General features: G+C 34.0%; 1 protein-coding gene across 1 annotated transcript in view; it reads left to right on the top strand.

Moving 5' to 3' along the window:
* Positions 1-22,788, top strand: part of POF1B (POF1B actin binding protein) — a 98,753-nt gene that overhangs the window by 21,008 nt on the left and 54,957 nt on the right. The window contains exons 4-5 of the mRNA XM_045899858.1: positions 5,627-5,728; positions 10,800-10,982. Coding sequence (XP_045755814.1) covers positions 5,627-5,728; positions 10,800-10,982 — 285 coding nt within the window. The remainder of the gene's footprint in view (positions 1-5,626; positions 5,729-10,799; positions 10,983-22,788) is intronic.

Here is a 22,788-nt window from a genome sequence, read left to right as displayed (position 1 = left end):
CTCTTGATTTTGGCTCAGGTCATGATCTCAGGATCCTAGGATGGAGCCCCACATCAGGCTCCACTCTCAGTGGGGAGTCTGCTTGAAGATTCTTTCTCTCCTTCTCCCTCTGCCCCTACCCCCGCTCATGCTTTCTCTCTCTCTCTCTCAAATAAATAAAAATAAATCTAAGAAAAAAAAGAAGAAAAAAAGTCAAATATGACCCTAAGCTCAGTTTGAGATACTGAGAGTATGGTAGCCCAATTAAGAAGTGAGGGGGAGCAAAAGTTCATTTGGAAAGGGGTAGATCATGAGATCTCTTTGAACCAGTAGTGTTGGAGGTGCATGGAAGGGAAGATGACCACATGGACAGTTAAAAATGACCTGGAGGGGGCACCTGGGTGGCTCACTTGGTTAAGCGGCCAACTTTTGATTTTGGCTCAGGTTATGACCTCAGGGTCCTGGGATTGAGCCCCGGTCAGGCTCCATGCTCAGCAGGGAGTCTGCTTCAGGATTGTCTCTCTCCCTCTCCCTCTGCCCCTCCACCTGCTCGTGCTCTCTCTCGAGGAAAAAAAAAAAAAAAGTAAATCTTTAAAAAAAAATGACCTTGAGGGGGTGACTAGGTGGCTCAGTTGGTTGAGTGTCTGACTTTTGATCTCAGCTCAGGTCTTGATCTCAGGATCATGAGTTCAAGCCCCACACTGGGCTCCATGCTGGGTGTGGAACTTACTTAATAATAATAATAATAATAAATAACCTGGAGAAAGGTCACATTTGAGATAGAGACATGGGAGTTATTCCTTTGAAAGTTGTCATTGTAGCTGTGAGAATGAATGAGAAAACTGATGGGTAATGGAGAAGATTGAGGTACAGAACTTTGTGAAATGCCTAACTTAAGGAAACAGAAAGGAGCCACTTTCATGGGCAGAGGAATTGTCAGAAAGAAATGTGAACACAGAGTAACTGAAGCAAAAGAGAAAGGGGGTGGTCAACTGTCCCAAATAACCAAAAGGCCAAAGAGGATGAGGATGAGGTTTGAGAATAGAGAGTTTGACCATTATGTAATGGTGATATTTGAGAGTTTCCTTATACTTGTGGAATCAAAACCCAGATGTGCAAAGTTAATGGGTGAATAGATCAAGAAATGGAGGAAATAAATGAGGATTACCCTTCCAAGAAGGATATTGGTCAAAAGAAGGAAAGATGGGATAGTAGCTAAGGGAGAAAACAGAATCTTGGAGATCTAAGAGATTTATAGACAGAGGAAAAAGAACCAGTAGTAAGACTAAAGATGCCACAGAGAAAGGGGACAAATGGGACATAATTCTGGAAGAGACAAGAGGGGATAGGATTCCAGGTATAGAGAAGTGACTTCAACATAAAAGGAGGAGTTTTTCTTCCTTGGTAATGAGATGGAAGGAGCAGAAATTGAAGAGAGATTTTTGAGGTAGGGAGGAAAATGAAGGAATCTCATTGAATAGATCTTGGTTTTCTCAAGAAGAAGGAGAATGAGGGAATGTGAGGATAGGGATTGAGGAAATTGAAAAAAAATTGTAACCACAGTTATAGAGAATTTGATAAACACAACTGTGACCATGAAGTTTAGAGAGGCTCTTAAAGTAAGATAACTTAAAGTTGTACTGAGCCAAATCAGCAAATATTTTCTTAACTTTCTCCAGCAAGGTTTCATGGCCTGGGAACAACAAAGTAGACGCTGGGGATTATGTACTTTGTTAGATGTGAGAACTACTGCCAGAGGTTCTAAAAGTAACAATTAGAATGATAAAATCAGCCATCTTTGAAGACACCTATTAATTTTTAGGGTGGATCTGGCACCAATTCAAATGTACAGATAAAAAAAATAAGCTGCCAAAATAGTAAAGTTGTCTAACAGCTCATTTGTGAAAAATCTAAGACTTCTAATTAAATTTACTTTGCTGATCTGTTTTACTAAGAATGATTTATTCAAATATAGTAAGATTTGGTTTTACCTTTTTAAACATTTTGGGAAAATAATAGTCCTCTAAATTTGGAAGTTTTTTTTTTTTTTCAGTAAGTCATTTAAAATAATAAGTCCAACACACATTTTGGAGAGAATCAACACTGTTAGGACCCAAACCATTTTTCTTCTTAAAAATAATAATGGTTCAGCATTTATAGTGAAAAAATAGAAATTTTCTTTTGCTAACTTTGTTTTCCCCTGTTAGAAGGTGTTTATATCCTTAGGATAAACATTCATATCATCTCTTTTCATCCAGTCATCTGTTCATTCACTATGGGGTATTCAAGATGGATACAGTCCCTGCCTTCAATAAGCCTATTTTTGTATATACTTTACCTTGATATCTTAGAATAGTTCTAACAAGGTTCTCATTAACTTTTTAAATGCAGTATGGACTTAAAATATTATATTACTATATTATTAAACACCAATATCATTTGTACATTAAAATCACAGATTAAAGGTATTTTAAAATACATGATTTTACTTGATATAAAGTATTCTGCATTACTATCTCTGTGATAAGAAAACTAAGCCTCGGAGAAGGTAAATGACTTTCCTACATTTCCACAGCAAGTAGGTGATAGAGGCAGAACTGAATACAGGTTTTATGACTCCAGAATTTTTTTCCATTACACCTTCTTCCACTAATTTTAGTAGTCGGATCCCATGGATCTGTAGTAGTCCGAATCCAATCTGCTTTGGAATTCTCACCTGTTGACATCTGAAGCATTTATACTGTCACTCACCTTTCCACTGCTTTATGAAAATTTTTCTTCTTTTGATTTTTTCCATTATTCCCTCTGTTTCTCATATCTCTTAAGACTTATGTAGTTATGTCTTTGATCCTCACTTGCCTTTTCAGCAATTGCATGATTTTAACAAGATCTTCTAAACATATTATTCTGAAACCTAGAACTAGAACTGTAGCTATGAAATCTCTACTCACCTGTGCGCTGGACATCTATAACTTGAATGCCTTCCTGAACATTTTGATATAAGTCTCTTTGCTAATTATTTGCAATAATTTAACACATATTTAAGGGATAACTATGAACTATATATTTACTAAACGTTATAAGGAATAAAAACATGAATCAGACCTAGGTTTTTACCAGGAGCACATAAAATTCAATGTGTCTCAACTTTTCTTGTTTTTGTTTTTGGCACCACTGGTTATGTAGTAGATTTCTCAGATTTAAGATCTTAGAGTCATCTTTGGAAAGTACTGTCCTTGATGATTTAGGATAATCTCTTTACTAGTCTTCTCACCTCTACTCTTTCCTTTCTCCAGCAAATCTTCCTGAAGTAGATTTATGTTCACCTCACATCCCTATTTAAAAGCATTCAAGGACTTCTCACTGCTTTCAGAACCAAACTTCTGTCTGCCATCTGTGTCCCTTACATATATCTTACACTTCTACAGTCTTGATTTCATGACTTATTTTGTTTACTTCATTTGTAATACCATTTTCTTCCATCTCCTCATATGCAAAGCCCACCTTAACCTTTTCTCAAATGCCACCTGATCAAAGTAACCTTCCTGAGCACTGCCAGATGGAATTCAATTTTTCCTCTTCTGAATTCCATCCCATAAGTTATTTCTCTGAACCTCTTATAGGCACTTGCTTCTTTCTACCTTGTATTATAGATGTTTATGTTCATATATTATCTAGACCAGGGATCAGCAAAATTTTCCTATGAAAGGCAATATAGTAAATATTTTAGGTTTTGCTGTCACCATAGGGTTTTGGTCTTCTTTGTACTTACAGTCCTTTAAAAATCTAAATATCATTCTTAGCTCAAGGACATTATAAAAATAGGCTTTTGGCTATAGTTTGATAAATACTGATCAATATTCAGTCTTCCTGGTAATAATCTAAGTGTGATTCATGCCTTATAAAACTGAGCACTGGGTGTTATACACAACTAATCAATTGTTGAACACTACAACAAAAGCTTATGATGTACTATATATTGGCTAATTGAACATAATAAAAAAAAGAATTTCAAAATAGCAGAGTAAAGTGGAAAATGAGGAAAAGAGGTTTGTTTTAGTAAGAAAGTGTAGCCATTTTTTAAAACAGATCATTGATATCTAGTCTACATTTACATAAATGTGCATATTTCAGTCAAGTCACCTTTTATAATTTTAATCTTTACTATCACCAGTAATATGTAGTAAGCTAAAGTATATTGATATCGGTTATGTTGACATTAAATAGATATGATTACTATATTGTTACAGTTTGAAGTTATTGCACTGCTAGATTTATACATAATTGTTAAGTATTAAATATCTCAGTAAAACGCTTTAAAAAACTTAGCAAAGTGTATTGTGCATAGTAAGCTCTTAAACATGTGTTGTATGACTGCAAATAACTACCAAAAAGGCTTTTTTTTTCACTAAGACAAACAGACACAAAAGCTTCCAGAGGAATCTTTCTTTCTTTTTTTTTTTTTTGCCTCAGAGGAATCTTTCTAAATATATCCACCTTTAGATTTAACAATTCACCAGCTAGCCAAATTTAATCACTTGCATATTTATTTCACCAAAATATTCCAGGAACATTTAGTTAAAGCACTCTTTATTCAATCTTGAATACAAGAAGTATATAGCTTTGGATTTCAGAGTGTTTTTCATTCTCAACAAACAGTGTTTTCATCCAGTTGTTTTTAAGAATTTTTATAATAGCAGATGACAAAAATGCTAACATATTTTGATTTTGAAATGGTCTTAAACACATTAACTGGTAGCAGCCTTGGTCAATCCCCTTCTATACTGTTCCCCTATATTACAAAAATAAATGAATGCAATTTTTCTTTGTAACAAAACAACCTCAACTCCCTCCATATAAGTAGACTCATATGAAAACAAAAAAAGAAGGGAACGAAATATAGTAATATTGCATTTATTTTAAACTCTTGATCTGATTCTTATTAGTCTTTCCCTGATCTCTTTCAGATCTTGGACATGTCAATAGCCTTTATTTCATTGGCTGATATCTTTTAAGCACTTGGATAATACTACATCACCTTAGTTAATTATATGGGGATACAGTAGCGCTTAAAGACTCTACTCTGTTCTCAGTATTCAAAACATATGTTGTATAGACAGACTTAGCTTTGATTATAATCACAAGTAAGAATTGTACACTTCAAGGACACCAAAGCTAAGTTCCAGGAAAAAAATATCTTTAATATAGTTTTACCTACTTTAGAGCTCAGTGATGAATTGTTTATTTTGCATTTCTCCAATAATACTTTTGCATAGAAAGAAACCTGCCAGTGAACTCAATTTAAATGAAGTTGACCTCATGCCTGTCTACCTCAGAGGAAACTCCCTGTATCTTGCCTCAAGAACAGGAAAAAAAAAAATATCTTTCTCAGCCCCTTCCAATTTCCCCTAAAACACTTTGTTAGGCCTAGTAAAAGGTAGTAGGAGAGATCCAGATTGCTCTGCTTGAGAAAATAGACTATCTTTTTACTATTTCCTTACATCTCTCAAAACCTTATTGGGATGTCATTCCATTCTCCTAATATGCTACTAACTCAGAGTTTATTAGAGACTAGATATTGCTTAAGTTGAAGTTCATCTGAAACGGTACCTTTCAAAACAAAACACAGTCATTATTGTCTTTATAGGAACCACTTCCTCCATTCCTAAGAGGAGGCCATTTCTTCCCAGGAAACAATGTTATTTATGAAAAAACAATAAGAAAAGTAGAGAAGCTAAATATGGATCAGGTATGTAAAATTTGTTTTAAAGCTTATTAAGTGTATACTTCTGAATTACCAGTATTTTAATAGAGTTAAGATGACACTCAATTGTCAAGTGCCAAGCAAGGCCACTATGAGTCATAATAATACCTTATTATGTCTACACCCCTTCATATCATCCTTAACACTTTCATATTTATTCTCCCATGTGAAGTATTATTGTCCCTTTTTTACTGAAAGGGAAACTGAAGTAAAAATATGTCAAGTCACCTAGAAAATTAATGGTAGAAACTGAATTTAATACAGATATCCCAGTGCTTTGTACATTTCTTTTAAACTGGCCTCACACAAATTATAATTTAAAGCATTATAACTTTGCCTTAATTATGGAATTTGAGAAACAAAACAGATGAACATAGGGAAAGGGGGGGAAAAGAGAGGGAGACAAACCATAAGAGACTCTTAACTACAGAGAACAAACTGAAGATTGATGGAGGGGAGGTGGGTAGGGGATGGGCTAAATGGGTGATGGGTATTAAGAAGGGCACTTGTGATGAACTTTGGATGTTATATGTAAGTGATGAATCACTAAATTCTACTCCTGAAGCCAATATTATATTATATGTTAACTAACTAGAATTTAAACAAAAACTTGAAAAAAAGTAAAAAAATATATATATATAAAACGAATTTTCAAATGAACAGTGTGTATGAGCAGGTATGTAAAATACTATATACTGTAAAAGTCTAGAAAACTATAGTTCAAGTCACATTTTAAAAATTTCATTAAATTCAGCTGAGAGACCAAGTACAACATTCAAAACTGTAGCAGGGCAATGGTAATTCCATAGCATGTAGAGCTACCAGACCTACAATCAGGGTTGTTACTGTAGCCAGCAGAAGTTTCATATTGATCTTCTCAGTGGATACAAGCATGTCCAGCCCAAACAAAGCCTAGGACTTATCTCTTGAACATTCTTGAAGTAGGATAGTGTATTAGTTTCTTAGGACTACTGTAACAAAGTATCACAATCTTGGTGGCTTAAAAGAACACACTTTTATTGTCTCACAGTTCTGTAGGCCAGAAGTATGAAATCATGATGTTGGCAGGGCCATGCTCCCTTTGAAGCCTTTAGGGAAGGACCTCTTCTATGACTATCTCCTAATTTCTTATGGTCTCAGGTGTTCCTTGGTTTGTAGATGCATAACTTTTATCCTTTATCTTCACATGGCATCCTTCCTGTATGTCTTCATATCATCTTCCTTCTGTGCATGTCTGTCTGTGTCCAAATTTTCCCTTTTTATGAGGACACCAGTCATATTTGATTAGGACTCATCCTGATGACCTCATTTTAACTTCTTACTTCTATAAAGGCCTTGATTCAAGAAAAAAAAAAAAAAGAAGGAGCAGCCCCTGTTTCTAAACAAGGTCACATTCTGAGGTACTAAGGATTAGGACTCTAACATATGCTTTTTGTTGGGGGGACACAATTTAACCTATAACAGGCAGTTAAATAATATCAAATGAATTTTTATCACAAAATCATTTTTCTCATATACAAATGAAACATTAAAATATACTAAATTCTTTTTAATTTTCTTGGCATGAGAACACATCTTATTTTTATGAACATTTATGGGCAGTTGTTATCCGATTCATAGGAACTAATACATTATTACTTATTTGATGCCCATTAAAAATAAAATAGTGTAAACTCTCAGAATTATAAAAATCCAAAACTTTAAGACTCTGGTCTGCTTAGAAAGTTGGATATATTAGAGAGTTTGGTATGTATTGAACACATATCTTTCAGAAGAACAATAGAATATTTCTGGATATTATGATACCAAATAGAAAAATTTTATCAAATATGTCAGTTCTTCAAGGGGCATTTTCCTCAAGCTATCAAATTATAACATCTGTCCTTTGTCCGACTGGACTGACCAAACAATAAGTTTGACACATTTTAAAGAAATGTTTGAGACACATCATTTCATGCTCTTCTAATTTCTTGTCTCAAAAAGGATACTTTTCTAAGTCTTCATTCCTAGAGGAAAAGACTGAATATCCTGTACATTATTATTGCTATACATATGGAACAATTAAAGAACTCCTTTAAAAGAACACTACAGTTACTATTAATTTGAATATTTACCTTTTTACATCCACTTTTTTTATTAGTGACTTAAATGATTTGGGAGTTTGGGGACTGCCATGAGAGATTACCCAAGGTAAAAGGAACCATGCATATGGAACAAACTATAACTGCCTTGACCTAGTTGAGTTTCCTCAGTGATAGAGATGCAGTAGGACAAGCTCGATAAAGCTAAGTCTGGATGAAATGGTTAATGTTACATGAGACTAGTTCAAATAGGACTAGCTCTTAGGAGATAAAACCTGCCTAAAAAAGAGGTCTTTGTCATGAAAAGGTGGTAAGTTGGTGCCAGTTGCAAGATAATTATGTAGTTCATATGAACTGTACTCTGTATATATTTTTTCTCTATCAAAGAAGACAAAATATATGATAAATCATAAATGTTTGATCTTTTGTACATTAAAAATCCAGCTTGTGGTACACTTCAAAAATATGAGTAATGTATGAATAGCATGCTTTAGAACAATAATTTTAGTAGTCAGGTATGAGAATTGAAGCTGAAAATCTGCTAAGACTTCAGTGATACTAATGAGTGATTCAGAGGCCAGAAAGGCTCAAGGAAACCACAAGACACCCCAGATGGAGAGACTGTCAGCATTCTATTCAAGAGTCAACTGATATATTAATAAAGGAAGATGATTGAGAAATGAGTTTTGTTTATTGTCCTATATTGATATGTCCTCCAAAGTGTTTCCTAACTTGCTTTTTAAAGAACACATTATTATTATTATTATTATTTTTAAGGAGGAATTCTATTTCAGTACTGTACAAGTTCCCTGCTGGGTGAAGGTTTTCTCAGCCTGTCACTCTGACTTTATTCTAATCCAGTGTATGAAGGTATTTTGTAACATAAAAGAACAGAAATACATTCACCCCTACAATTTGTACATAAGTGGCTGATAGTACACAGTCTGACTTCTAAACTGTAGAGATCTTAGTGCTAGCATGTAAAGTGAGTCATATTTGAAAAGATCCTGGAGAAAATGATTCTAAGGACAGATTCTATGACCTTTATTATCAATTACTACCAAGGTAGTTTTTATTTGTAAAATATGTTTATGTATTTTTCTTTCTTTCAAGATAATTTTTTATACTTAAAAAGATAATTTGTATACATATTAAAAATTCCAAAGCATAAAAATTATAAAAGGTACAAAAAGAATATAAAAAGAGAATAAAAATATATACAGTGGTAAAAAAAAAAAAAAAGCCTCTCTATCCTAACCTTCTTGTCTCTCAGTTCCTTTTCCCAGGGTGGTCACCCTTAAAAGATTTTTGCTCTATGCATTTAAAAGAAGTTGTGTATATTTGTAAATATACACATATGTATATTTTTAAAAATGTTATACCAAAGGAAGCATAGTATATTCCTTCTTATGCATCTTGTTTTTTTCATTTAATATATATAGTTTGAAAATTATTCCACATTAAAAAAATATAAAATTTGAAGTGTTTTACTTTATTAATGCAGGCCAACTTTCCACTGTCAAAAGGAAATAGAGCATTGAATTTATACTTCCAAAGCTAAATGTATGTGCATGAATGTAGCATTCTGATTCAAAATAGAGAATGTTTTTTCTTTGAAAACTGGCTTTCAGATGCTTTTTATCAAAGTAGAATAATAACAAAATAATATAGGAAATTGAAGTATTTCTGAAATCCTCAAAACTGAAACAACCTGATATCCTTTCTTACTCTGTGCCCTATATTTTATCAGAAAAAAAATCCATGACAAATAAATAAGCAGATAGTAAAGATTTAGTTTAAAAACAACAAGTTCCAGACTATTCTGAGGACAGTAAAAATTCAGTCTTATGTTCTGAAAGAACTCTGAGCTAGAAATCATGAATTCCAATCCCCATTTTTCCAAGAATTAATCATGTCATTATGAGTAAAACATCTTACTTCTCTGGACCTCAGGGGTTTTTTTCCACCTGCAAAATTAGTGGGGTGGGGCGCCTGGGTGGCTCAGTCGTTAAGCGGCTGCCTTCGGCTCAGGTCATGATCCCAGAGTCCTGGGATCGAGCCCCACATGGGGCTCCCCGCTGGCGGGAAGCCTGCTTCTCCCTCTCCCACTCCCCCTGCTTGTGTTCATGCTCTCGCTGACTCTGTTTCTGTCAAATAAATAAATAAAATCTTTAAAGAAAAATTAGTGGGATGGATGATGATTAAGTTTATGATGACAATGAAATGAAATAATATGATAATAATAAATGTTTATTACCCACCTACTTTGTACTAGGCACTTTATAAACACTAGTTTATTTACTCCTCATAACAACCCAATGAGACACATATTATCTCCATTTTTGAAAATGAGTAAACTGAGGCTCATAAAGATTGCATAGTTCCCCAAGATCACAGAGTAAGTGGTAGAATCAGTTAGAATCCCCGTTTTCTAGATCTGAATCTTTAGTTACTGTTTTCCAATCTTTTAATTTGTGCTTGATTTTCATAAGCATAAGAATTTTGTCTGCCCCCACTGTGATTCTAATATGCTTCCTGATATTGAAAATCACTGCATTATATTATTTTCTATTTTTATATCATCTACATCTTCAGTATGATAGTATTATTATAAAATTAGATGCTGAAGTGCTCATTGAATCATCAAAGAGTAATTAATATTAATATTCATTATAGTTTTACTGTTAAGTATAACTGGAATATTAATTTAATCAGAACATGCAATTCTCTGGCCAATTTAGGTAAGTATTTGGATAGTCACAGCCACCTGATCAAACAAAAATAGAATTCAATACAATTTCTCCAGATGAAATAATTTGAAAAAAATAATATATCATATATTAAAACTACAAATTTTAGGGATTGAATTACCTTGTGAAAGAATGCATTAAACTTTTAAAAATGCATTCATTGGGCTTTTCTCAATTAGTAATTTTTATTCTCACAGGCTATTTTGACATGTATGTGTGTTTTAGGAATGCTATCCAGAGGTCCAATGTCATCATCACATTGTCCAACAGCCCCAGATCATCCACTCTCCACACTGTCAACAATCCCATTCTAGCCAACAAATCGAAACCATCACAGGAAGTGATTCGATTTCTACAAACACTGGAAAAGAACTGTGCCATGGGGGATCAAGCCATATACATGATCAGGTAAGATCAATTGGCTGATTCCTTATAAAACTGAAATAACACTCTTAAACCCTTCTCACACCACTGTATAGGCACCCACACTGAATTTTCAACAAAATATTGAGGTATTTGTGTTTTGTTTGTGGCATTTTTAAAACAAAATTTTCTATTTCCTGTCAGAAGACAAAATAATTCAGGTCTATTAATGCATTAAATCTATGAGGGAAGTTATAAACTGATTAATGAATACCTAATTTCTAGCTGATCCTCAGTTCTAAAAAGGTTCAATGGTTGTGCAACATTAAATATTTTCATGAGGCATGGTATTTAAATGGACAATGAATTGGAAAGGATATTAGCTAAGGATTAAAATGGTCACATTTCACAAACTGGTAATTACTTCCTATATGTGTTCTATGAAAATATGCTATATTAATGCAAGTCATAAAATGCATACATTTTACTGTATATTACATCAACAAAATAGAAACTAAAACTTGGTTGCTAAGGAGAAATCCCTTGGGATACAATCATCAGTGACTAACTTATATTCTGAAGACTGGAATTTTGGAAACAACTGTTATACAAGTGTTAAAGGAAAAAAATATTTTCTTGTATCTTGGTAAAACTAACAACAATAACTGAAACAGTGGGGAATCAAACACCATTTGTATTTTTTCAGGTCTTTTTTCCCAGTAAGGAATAACTTGCTCAAATTGACCTCTTTCATAGGCAGCTCTTACTAAAAGATAGAAGGAAAAGAATAAGAAAAAATAAAGAAGGAGCCTGCACACATAAGAATTTTGATTGTTTTATAGTAAATATGCATAAGATTATTTCTAAGGACTGAAACTTTGAAATATGTATTTTGGCCATATTGGTCAAAAATAACCATAAAAGATTTAAGATCCATATTTTTCCACCCTAAAAAAAACCTAAAATTATATTTTCTTTGAATTTCACGTATGGGAATATTGTCATCTGGATTACTCTAAAACATGATACAGATGGTTTTGAACTTCTTACATTAAATGGATTGGTAATAATGATTTAAAATATTTTATTAAGTTAAATCATTTGAAATTGTCATTTTTGTAGGTCAATGTTGGTCAAATAGCAATGATTTCATACAGTTTAGTCTAATTCTTTGCTCCTGTTTCCTCATCATAAAATAGAGATTTATCACTCATAAGTTACTTGCAAAAGTTTGCACAGCTAGCATTTGGAAAAGCCAAGACAGAGAGATGTAGGGAGTCCTTTATCAATAGTGTAAACATAAATAGAGCACTGGACTAAGAGCCTGCCAGAGGAGGGGTACTGGTGACATAACAGAAAGTGGACCAGCTTCAGAGAAAGAAGAACTGGGTTCCAGTCCCAGGTTCTGTACCTTTCAAGCTGTGTATTTTTAATTAATACTAAATCTCTCAGAAACATCCTCATCCATAAAATTTAGGTAGTAATGTCTACCTCACAGAATTGATATAAAGTCTAAATAAAAACATATGTTGAAAGTGCTTTATAAACTATAAAGTCTGCAACATAAAAAAAAATCCACAGAGAAGATTTTCAGAGATTCTTAGAAGCTATTTCAAGTGTAAAACTTAAGCTAGAATAATAACAGTAAGAATGGAATGAAGGACATTTATCAGAGATGGAAATAATATCACAGGATTAAGAATCTTGTCCAGTGGCAATGGTGATGCTATGATATTCTTTCACTAGCTTAGTACAACTAATAGTATATTTGACTGGACTAGATATTGTGTATTTTGAAAATGGGAAGAGTTGAATAACTAATATATTATTTTTTATTTTATATTTATGCTTCAGTTTGAGATTCTGATGTAGCTTTGTTAAATATTGGAGGGTTTTTGTATGGATTAAATTTTTCTGGGTTGTCTGCTGAAAACAGGATAGTGCCCTGGGAAGTGTAGAGCTAGTAATTCCACTTATATGGATTACATAGGATTCACTCCTGGTCAGACTGAGGATGGGGTAATCTGGTTGTGCAGATCCCATACATAAAGGAGGGAAGAAAATGAGTTCTCCCAACTAGACTCCTTGATATTTAATTTTTTTTAAGATTTTATTTATTTATTTGAGAGAGAGAGAGAGATTGAGAGAACAAGGGGGAAGAGTGGCAGAGGGAGAAGCAGACTCCTGTGGGCCAGGGAGCCCGACGAAGGTCTCGATCCCAGGATCCTGGGATCATGACCTGAGCCCAAGGTAGATGCTTAACCGACTGAGCATTTAAATACTGAGTATTGGGCGCCTGGGTGGCTCAGTTGGTTAAGCGACTGCCTTCAGCTCAGGTCATGGTCCTGGAGTCCCAGGATCGAGTCCCACATCGGGCTCCCTGCTCGGCGGGGAGTCTGCTTCTCCCTCTGATCCTCTTCCCTCTCGTGCTCTCTGTCTCTCATTCTCTCTTTCTCAAATAAATAAATAAAATCTTAAAAAAAATAAATAAATACTGAGTATTTAAATACTCCTTGGTATTTAAATATCTCTTCCACATGGGTGGAAGAGAGTCTCTTTAAAGAGCTATAGAGCAGATATAAGTCAGGTTCTCTTAAAACTAAAGGTTGGCCCATTTTTAGTTTATATTTAGAGTTAAATTGTAATTTGGAGGTAGCATAATAAGGTTAAAACAAATAAACCTAACCAAAAAGGTAAAAGATCTGTACTCTGAAAAATTTAGAACAGTTATTAAGTAAATTGAAGATGACACAAAGAAAAGGAAAAACATTCCATGCTCATGGGTTGGAAGAACAAATATTGTTAAAATGTCTATACTTTGCCCAAAGCAATCTACACATTTAATGCATTCCCTATTAAAATACCAACAGCATTTTTCACACAGCTAGAGCAACCAATCCTAAACTTTTTATGGAACCACAAAAGACTCTGAATAGGCAAAGCAATGATAAAGAAAAGCAATGCAGGAAGCATCACAATTTCGGACTTCAAGCTCTATTACAAACTGTAATCATCAAGACAGTATAGTACTAGCACAAAAATACATAAATCAATGGAACAGAATAGAAAACCCAGAATTTAACCCACAACTATATGGTCAACTAATCTTTGACAAAGCAGGGAAGAATATTCAATGGAAGAAAGACAGTATGTTCAACAAATGGTGTTGGGAAACCTGGACAGCAACATGCAGAAGAATGAAACTGGACCACTTTCTTATACCATACACAACAGTAAATTCAAAATGGATGAAAGGATTAAATGTGAGACAGGAAACCATCAAAACCCTAGAGGAGAACATAGGCAGCAACCTCTCTGACATCGGGCAAAGCAACTTCTTAGTAGACACATCTCCTGAGGTAAGGGAAACAAAACAAAAATTAACTATTGGGATTTCATCAAGATGAAAAACTTCTGCACAGTGAAGGAAACAATCAACAAACTAAAAGGCAACCTACAAAATGGGAGAAAATATTTGCAAGTGATATTTCTGATAAAGGGTTAGTATCCAAAATCTATAAAGAACTGATATAATGCAACAACCAAAAAACAAATAATCCAATTTAAAAAATGGGCATAAGACATGAACAGACATTTTTCCAAAGACATCCAGTTGATTAAGAGACATAAAAAGATGCTCAACATCATTCATCATCAGGGAAATATAAATCAAAACCACAATGAGATACCACTTCACACCCATCAGAACAGCTAAAATTAACAACACAGGAAACAACAGATGTTGGTGAGGATCTGGAGAAAGGGGAACCCTCTTACACTGTTGATGGGAATGCAAACTGGTGCAGCCACTCTAGAAAACAGTATGGAGGTTCCTCTAAAGGTGAAAAATAGTGCTACCCTATGACCCAGCAATTGCACTGCTAGATATTTACCCAAAGGATACCAAAATACTGATTTGAAGGGGCACATGCCCCCTGATGTTTATGGCAGCATTATCAACAATAGCCAAATTATGGAAAGAGCTCAAACATCTATTGACTGATGGGTGGATAGGGGGGATGTGGTTTATATATACATACATATATATATATATATATATTATATATATATAATATATATAAAGAATGAGATCTTGCCATTTGTGGTGACATGGATAGAACTAGAGTTTATTATGCTAGGCAAGATAAGTCAGTCAGAGAAAGACAAATGTGATATGATTTCACTCATATGTGGAATTTAAGAAACAAAACAGATGAACATTGGGGAAGGGGTAAAAAGAGAGAGGGAGGCAAACCATAAAAGACTCTTAACTATAGAGAACAAACTGAGGGTTGCTGGAGGGGAGGTGGGTGGGGGATGGGCAAGTGGGTGATGGGTATTAAGAAGAGCACATGTTTTAATGAGTACTGGGTGTTATATGTAAGCTCTATATATACTAAGTTATATACTATGTTCTACTCCTGAAACCAATATGCTATATGTACATTATATGTTAACTAACTAGAATTTAAATAAAAACTTAAAGTTAATTAATTAAAATAAATTGAAGGGAAAAAAGCACAGTGCCCATTGTAGTTTTTTAAATTGGGGTATAATTGACATATAACATTATATTTCAGGTGTGAAACATAACAATTTGATAGTTATATATATTGTGAAATAATCACTACAGTAAGTCTCATTAACATCTGTCACTTTCCATAGTTTGCTTAATTTCTTTCTAGTGATGAGAATTTTTAAGATCTATTCTCTTAGTAACTTGCACATATGTAATATAGTATTATTAACTGTAGTCACCATGCTGTATATTACATCCCTGTGACTCATTTATTTTATGATTGAAAGTCTGTACTTTTTGACCCTTTTACCTATTTCACTCACCTTCACCCCTACATCTCCAGCAATCTCTTCACTCTATTTATGAGCTTGGCTTTTTGGGTTTTGTTATTTTAGATTCCATAGATGAATGTGATCATATGGTATTTGCCTTTCTCTGACTTACTTCAACTAGCATTTTGCCCTCAAGGTCCATCTGTGTTGTCGCAAATGCCAAGATGTTGTTCTCTTTTTATGGCTGAATAATGTGTCATTGTGTGTATGTACCACATCTTCCTTGTCCATTCATCCATCAGTGGACACTTAGCTTATTTCTGTATCTTTGTTATTGTAAGTAATGCTGCAATAAACATGGAGGTGAATATGTAAAAAAAAACAAAACAAAACATAAGGTGAGGGGCGCCTGGGTGGCGCAGTCAGTTAAGCACCCGACTCTTGGATTCAGCTCAGGTCATAATCTCAGGGTTGTGGGATCAACCCTGTGTTGGGCTCTGTGCTAAGCGTGGAGTCTGCTTGAGTTTCTCTCTCTCTCTCCCTCTGCCCCTCCCCACTGTGCTCTCTCTCTCTTTCTAAAATAAATAAATAAATCTTAAAAAAAATAAGGTGAAAAGAGCATAGACTTTCAATTCAATTATTTCGGTTTATAAAAGCTGATTCTGCTCAGTTGCATGATCTTAGGTAACTGACCTAACTAGACTGAAGTAATTGACTTAACTGAATCAGTTTCCCCATCTATTATGTTAAATAAATAAAATATGTAAAGTACTCAGCTTAGAGCCAAGTACATAGTAGATGCTCAAATAAATGTTCAATTCTGTGCCTTCTTTGTTTTCCAACCCCAGGCTCCAAATCCTTCAAAACATCAATAGAAGAAATTTGTTCCCATTGTAATATTTTTGTTTTTTAATTTTTTTTACATTTTAAGATGATTTTTGTTTGTTTCAAGTTTTTATTTAAATTCAGATAGTTAACATATAGTGTAATATTAGTTTCAGGAGTAGAATTTAGTGATTCATCACTTACATATAACACCCAGTGCCCATGTAATGGTATTTTTAAATGAAACTAAATCATCTTTAAAATTCTTTCCACCAAGCAAAAGTCATTAAAATATTTTTAAAAATCAAGTATCCAAAATCCTGGCTTCAAAATATTTTTATAAAACTAATTTATGTATGTTTTCCATGAAACATCATCATTTTGGCTTCAAATTCAAAACATCAGCAATTACATTTTTTTTTTTGCAATCACATTTCCTTCCCTGGGGACATTAAAAATAATGCATTGTGGTCATTTCCCTGACATTAGCAAGAAACAGATAATTTTACATATGCTAATGACAAGGAAAAGCTCAGCTGAACTCATTTTACCAGTTGTCATACAGGTGGTGTTTATAAGAAAAACTAAACTACGTATATTATATGTGCAACTCTTTTCCACTTGGCTTGAAGCTGCCAAGAAATCTTTTTGAGTCATGGGAAGTTGTAAAAGCAATAGTCCTGTTCACTTGGATAATGCTATTGCAAATGAAAATAGTCCAACTTGTGATGCTTTTCTCTCATCATTTGAAAATTAAATATTTGTCAACATCAAGACAGCACAGATCTTAGTGTCAGGTGCTTTTTCTGGCAAGTATACAGGAAACTTACTACAAAGTTTATTTAACATAAGTCATTCACTAATGATGGAATCTCTGGTCTGGTTTGCTTAATAAACTCAGCAGTTCTGTCTGCTTCCTCTCTCATTAAAATGTGGTTAAAGTCCCTCTTCATATTTCTTGCCTTCTTCATCCCCATTGTTGAAAATGAGGAATTATTTTGTGCAAACCTCTATCCCATGCTTATCCCTTCCAAAAATTTGATCCATATCTGTTCTGGGTCCATCTTTTCCAAAATCCACCCTTATCCATCTCCTGCTACTTCCTGCACTGGTGTCTTTTTAAACTCTGTTTTGTGGCAAACAAGAATTGTTACTTTCAAAAAACAGTTTTTATTCTTTTAAATCAAAGTAATGCATGTATATAGCTTAAAAATTCAAATAGTACTAAAAGGCATATTTAGTAATTCATTATCCCAACCCTTTTCATGCACACCCATTCCCCAGAGGCAACTATTTTCAACTCAGCTTTTTCTTCTGGGATTTACCTCCATACAGCTAAATAGTATGCAAATTCTTATACTATTTCTTGATGTATCAATGTTGAATATTATCTGTTGATAATTCCAAGTACATAAGGTTTTAGTTCTATTAATCCCCCATCCATCTGTTTCCATCCCTTCCATCATCCCAATATAGTTAAATCTCCATTTTTTGGCTAAACCAGTATTCAGTGTTTATATTATTAATGCTATGAAAATATTATTTACTGCTGAAGCAATTTGTGTACTATTTTGTTTCTTTTATTAATACAACTATTTTTTTGCTGGTGTTAATAATTCCCTAATTTTTTCATTTGTTTTGTTTTTTTATGTATCTATTGCTAATTCTTTTCTCAACACAATTTTATACACTCAGATGGTTTGGTTTTTTTGTTGTTGTTGTTGCTGTTTTTTTGATCAACCATCTCCTCTCTCTAAAACCCTGCAAACCACATATAGCATGTTTTGGCTTGAATTGTCACTATCTATTGACCTAGTTACTCTCTCCGTATTTTGACTGTTTCATTGGTAGGTTTACAATCTTCTCTCCACTTCCCGCTGACTCCTGCCCTGGAATCATCTAAGAGAACGTCATCACTCATATCAGTGATATTCCCCACACTCTATCCTCATGGTTCTTTATCACCCTCAATTCCTTCATTTCCACTACATCTTCAGCCCTCACAGACTTTGGCTACTCCTTGAACCTCATCACTTGAAACTGTTTAATGTCTGTTTTTCTTATCATGACTTTCTTACTTCATCTCCTACTCCCTCATTCCTACTGAACTTCACCCTCATCAAGCTCTCCAGCCTTCAGTTCCAAGCCAGGCTGGACTCCACTGTTATCCAATTTAACAATGCTTTTGCTAGAAACCCTTAAAATTTGTGTTGTCTTCTCTGATTACTGTCGTCATTTTGCTGATCCCTTACTTTGGGTAGGCTACCATTCACTTTCTCTGCCCCTAGATTTTGACTTCTTTATGAGCTAGAGAAAGTCCCACAAGCTAGGCCAATTTAGTCTAGAACAGATTGTCTCTATCTTGCTGGACCCCCTCTGTTGCTAGACATTCCTTTTAATTCATTCGAATTGACTTACTACCACAGTCATCAATATCTAATCCTTATCTTTCCTTCCCTCCTCATATTCTGGGTTCCACTGATGTTTTCTCCCTCTCTGCGGGTGGTTTTACCTTCTACTGAGAATGGCCAGTGGAACTCAAATTTTATTGTGCACCAGAATCAGTTAGAGGGCTTGTTTAAATAGCGATTGCTAGGTCTGGATTATTTGCATTTCCAAGTTCCCTGATTATCCTAATAGTATTGGTCCAGGGACCACAATTTGAGTTCACTATGAAAACTCCTTCAATGCCCCACTTCACTGAAAATTTTCTCTGCATTTTCAGCAAACTTCTGATTCTTTTGATTTTCAAGAATTAAGAATTTAACCTTGTTTTTAAAGTGACTCCCTTAGTAACCCTACTATTCTGCTGACTTATATTTTCATTCCCTTCAACCTGCAAAATTCCTGAAGGAGGAAAGCATGCTCACTATGGCCATTTTCTCAGTACCCACACATTCCTTAACACTTTGAAAAGCAGATTCTAGTTTCAACATGCTCCTAAAATTGCTTTTATTGACCTCCATGTTGCAAATTCCATTTCCTTTTTTTGTTCTTATCTTATTCCAATTATACAACATGTGACATTGTTGATCCGTTCTATTCTTAATATTTTTTCCTCCCATTATACTGTATTGCTGCTTCTAATGCTTGTTCTTAGGCTCCTCTTCATTCTTTCGTCAGGTGATCTTCCCCAAGGACCCATCCATGGTTTCCTTCTCCTTTCTCTACCCCCTCTCCCTTGACTATATGATATAAAATCTTGACTTCTGCAACATTTATATGGACACCTGCACATGATTATCTTTACATGGACAATTCCCAAAACTTTCTTCCTGAGCTCTAATTCATCATTTTAATGGACTAGTTGACATTTCTACTTGGCTGTTCCACAGTCACCTCCAACTGACTCCATAAGAGTTTTTCATTCTATGTCCCCTATTCATATTAATATTTCCACTACCCTAATCACAAGGGTTAGAATTTAACGTTATTTTTACTTTCCCTCTCCTTTGCCACTCCAAACCTAATCAGTTGTCATAGTCTGAAGATTCTTCCTATGTATAACCTTCATCATATAGCTGAAAGTTAGGTCTCCTTCTTATATCTCCCTTAGTATTTGATCTGTGACTCTCTTTATAGCCCTTACTAATTGGTCAATCTATTCCCTACATTAAAGTTGTTTAGGTACATATCTTAGCTCTTCTAAAAGACCATAAAGCCCTTGAAAGAGAAGATAGTATCTTATGTATATTTTCCAGTAGCACTTAGAAGTGTAACTTAGGACAGTGCTTAGTAAATTTTCAATAAATGTGTACTGAATGAATGAAAAGAATAATGCCACTGAGATCTTTTAAGTCCTGCATGTGGCTTGGGGGTATAGATTTTAGCCTTTGGTTTAAGAAAGAAAAGTTAGAATATAAGATAAATTAAAAGAGTTACTGCATATGTGTAGTAAGTTCCTCCAATGGCTTACCTTACATAAAGATGTGGTTCCATTTCTTGAATAAATTATATACTAAAGAATGTCAGGATATAGAAATGACAGAGAAATGGAAAGGAGTAAAAGACAGCAACAAAGATGTTACTGAGAAGTTATGTATTAAAAAATACACATTCATTTAAAATTAATTTCTTTGGTATATATCCTACTTCATTACAAAAAGGGAAAAAAAGAATTTCAAGTAGCTTAAGAGAACAAATAAGAGGTAATATAATAGAAAAAGATGTCAGGGACAGTGTAAATATAATGGAGCAATACAACCAGAAGGCAAAGAGAGTACAGAGACATGCAGGCCGCAGAGTTCCATGTTATTAGTAAAGCTGGGCTAAAAACATCACTCTGAGCTTCCTTGAAACAATAGGGAAAAAAAGAGGGGCGTGGAAACCTGATTAGTGACAAAGTTTCCATTGTCTGTGAGAAAAAGCTTCATGAATTCTTGATAGTCACTTGTATTATAGGAAAATATTAAACACTTTATTTTCTAGTCAGAAAGAATAATGTAAGCTTTCACAAAATGTTATAAATTCAATCACCTGTATTCATTATAAAATGATAATCCAAACCACCTACTTTTTTTTCACTTGGTTAGAAGTGAAAAAATCATCTTATTTTATAACATAATGTCAAAATGTACACACACACACCAAAAAGGAGCAAGGACAACCTTGATTAGGTTTCACTAAAGTCCATGTTCAGTGTGCTTTATTAAAGCACCTCTTCCAGCTACTGCTTTTCCATCTATCATCCTTAATATTTAGCCCCAATTACATCCTTTATTACAAACAACTTTCTTACTATTTACTTGCAACAAAGGTTTACGTAGCATCTACTATATTCAGGTACTATGCTAGATGGTGGAATTAAAGAAAGATATAAAGACAGTGTCTCTACTCTCAGGCAGCTGAGAGTTTTGTAGAAAATTTACAAGTGTCTTCTACTTCTATCACTATTCCAATAGCCAATTGTCCATTTGCCTTAAGTTAAATGAAACCATTAATTTGTATGATGGTTTGACAATTTGCCAAAAAAATGTGATATCTCCAGTAATTCGATAAAGTAGGTACTAAATTACCTATATTTTACAGTTGAAGTTGAGGTAAGCAATATACTTAGCCTCCAACTTTGAAGTGGGAGCTCTACTTTTGGCTTCAATTTCCATTCTTTCTCATTGCAACATTTTGCTGCCTAGGTTTACTCACACAGAAAATTTTATTAGGCTTTTATTTCAAGTACAGAACTGTTGTTATGAGTAAAGTCTTCATTTAGAATCGTGATTGTTGTATAATACATTCAATTCAGTGTTAACATTTATTGAAAACTACGTATCAGGTACTGTATAATGCAAATTTCCTTACTAAAATATCTGTGGAGATTAAATAGGAGTATTTTCAGAACCTAAAATTCTGACACTTTTTATCCTTCTAGGATTTCTTCTTGTGGTCCAACATAGGAAGAGACCAATTATGTTTTTTACCTTATTAGCCAAATGATGTACCTAAAATACATTTAATTTCACCAGGATTAACTATGGCTTCAATTAGTCTGACAGCTATTAAATGTCCCAAGTCAAAGCAAAATTAATGAAGCAGTAACATTATTTATCTATAAATGCCACTATATCATTATGAGCTTTGCAGGATAATAATCTATACATTGCAACCTTTTATTCATATTGATGTTTTCCATTATCATGTAGCAAAATGTTGCTACTCAGTAAGGTCTAAACACAGCAGACATTGTTACTTAAGGTGTTCATGACCTTTTGGAGGGTTAGACATTTATGTATAACCACTTTTATATAACATGACATTTAAAGCACTTTATAATCTGCTAAGCAACCCTTCTATTATTTAGGTGAAAAATGTACACACTTAAGCCAGTTACCCATTGGAAATAAATTTAATTAAGCCAATACCCTGTACTACTGCATTGTGATTTATGCCTTGATCACAAACTATCCCTACTTCTGAGCAGCATTCTCACAAATGTGTGTCATTAAGCTTGAGAGGCACCAGGCAAGAAAATATAGATAGCTCAGCTGAAATCCATTATATGTCTACTATCTGCAGGGGCTCTATAATCATTACCACTGAACTTTGTAAATATGGTCAAAAGTATCATTTTTGAATTATCAAAATTTATATAATGTAGATGCTAGCAAGAAAATTCCACTCCCGGAATATCATCAAAACCCCAAACTGGAACCGGGACAAAAACTTCCAAGGTAGGAGTAAGGTGAGGCCCATTGTTTCCCTTTATAAAGTACTTTCTTTCTACAGATTTTCTGAAAAA

Source organism: Mirounga angustirostris, unplaced genomic scaffold (genome assembly GCF_029215605.1).
Source record: "Mirounga angustirostris isolate CCGP_5_RB_7025 unplaced genomic scaffold, mMirAng1.0.hap1 SCAF_11, whole genome shotgun sequence".
Taxonomy (NCBI): Eukaryota; Metazoa; Chordata; class Mammalia; order Carnivora; family Phocidae; genus Mirounga; species Mirounga angustirostris.
The sequence above is the reverse complement of the archived record's forward strand: the minus strand, read 5'-3'. Positions and strand labels throughout refer to the sequence as shown.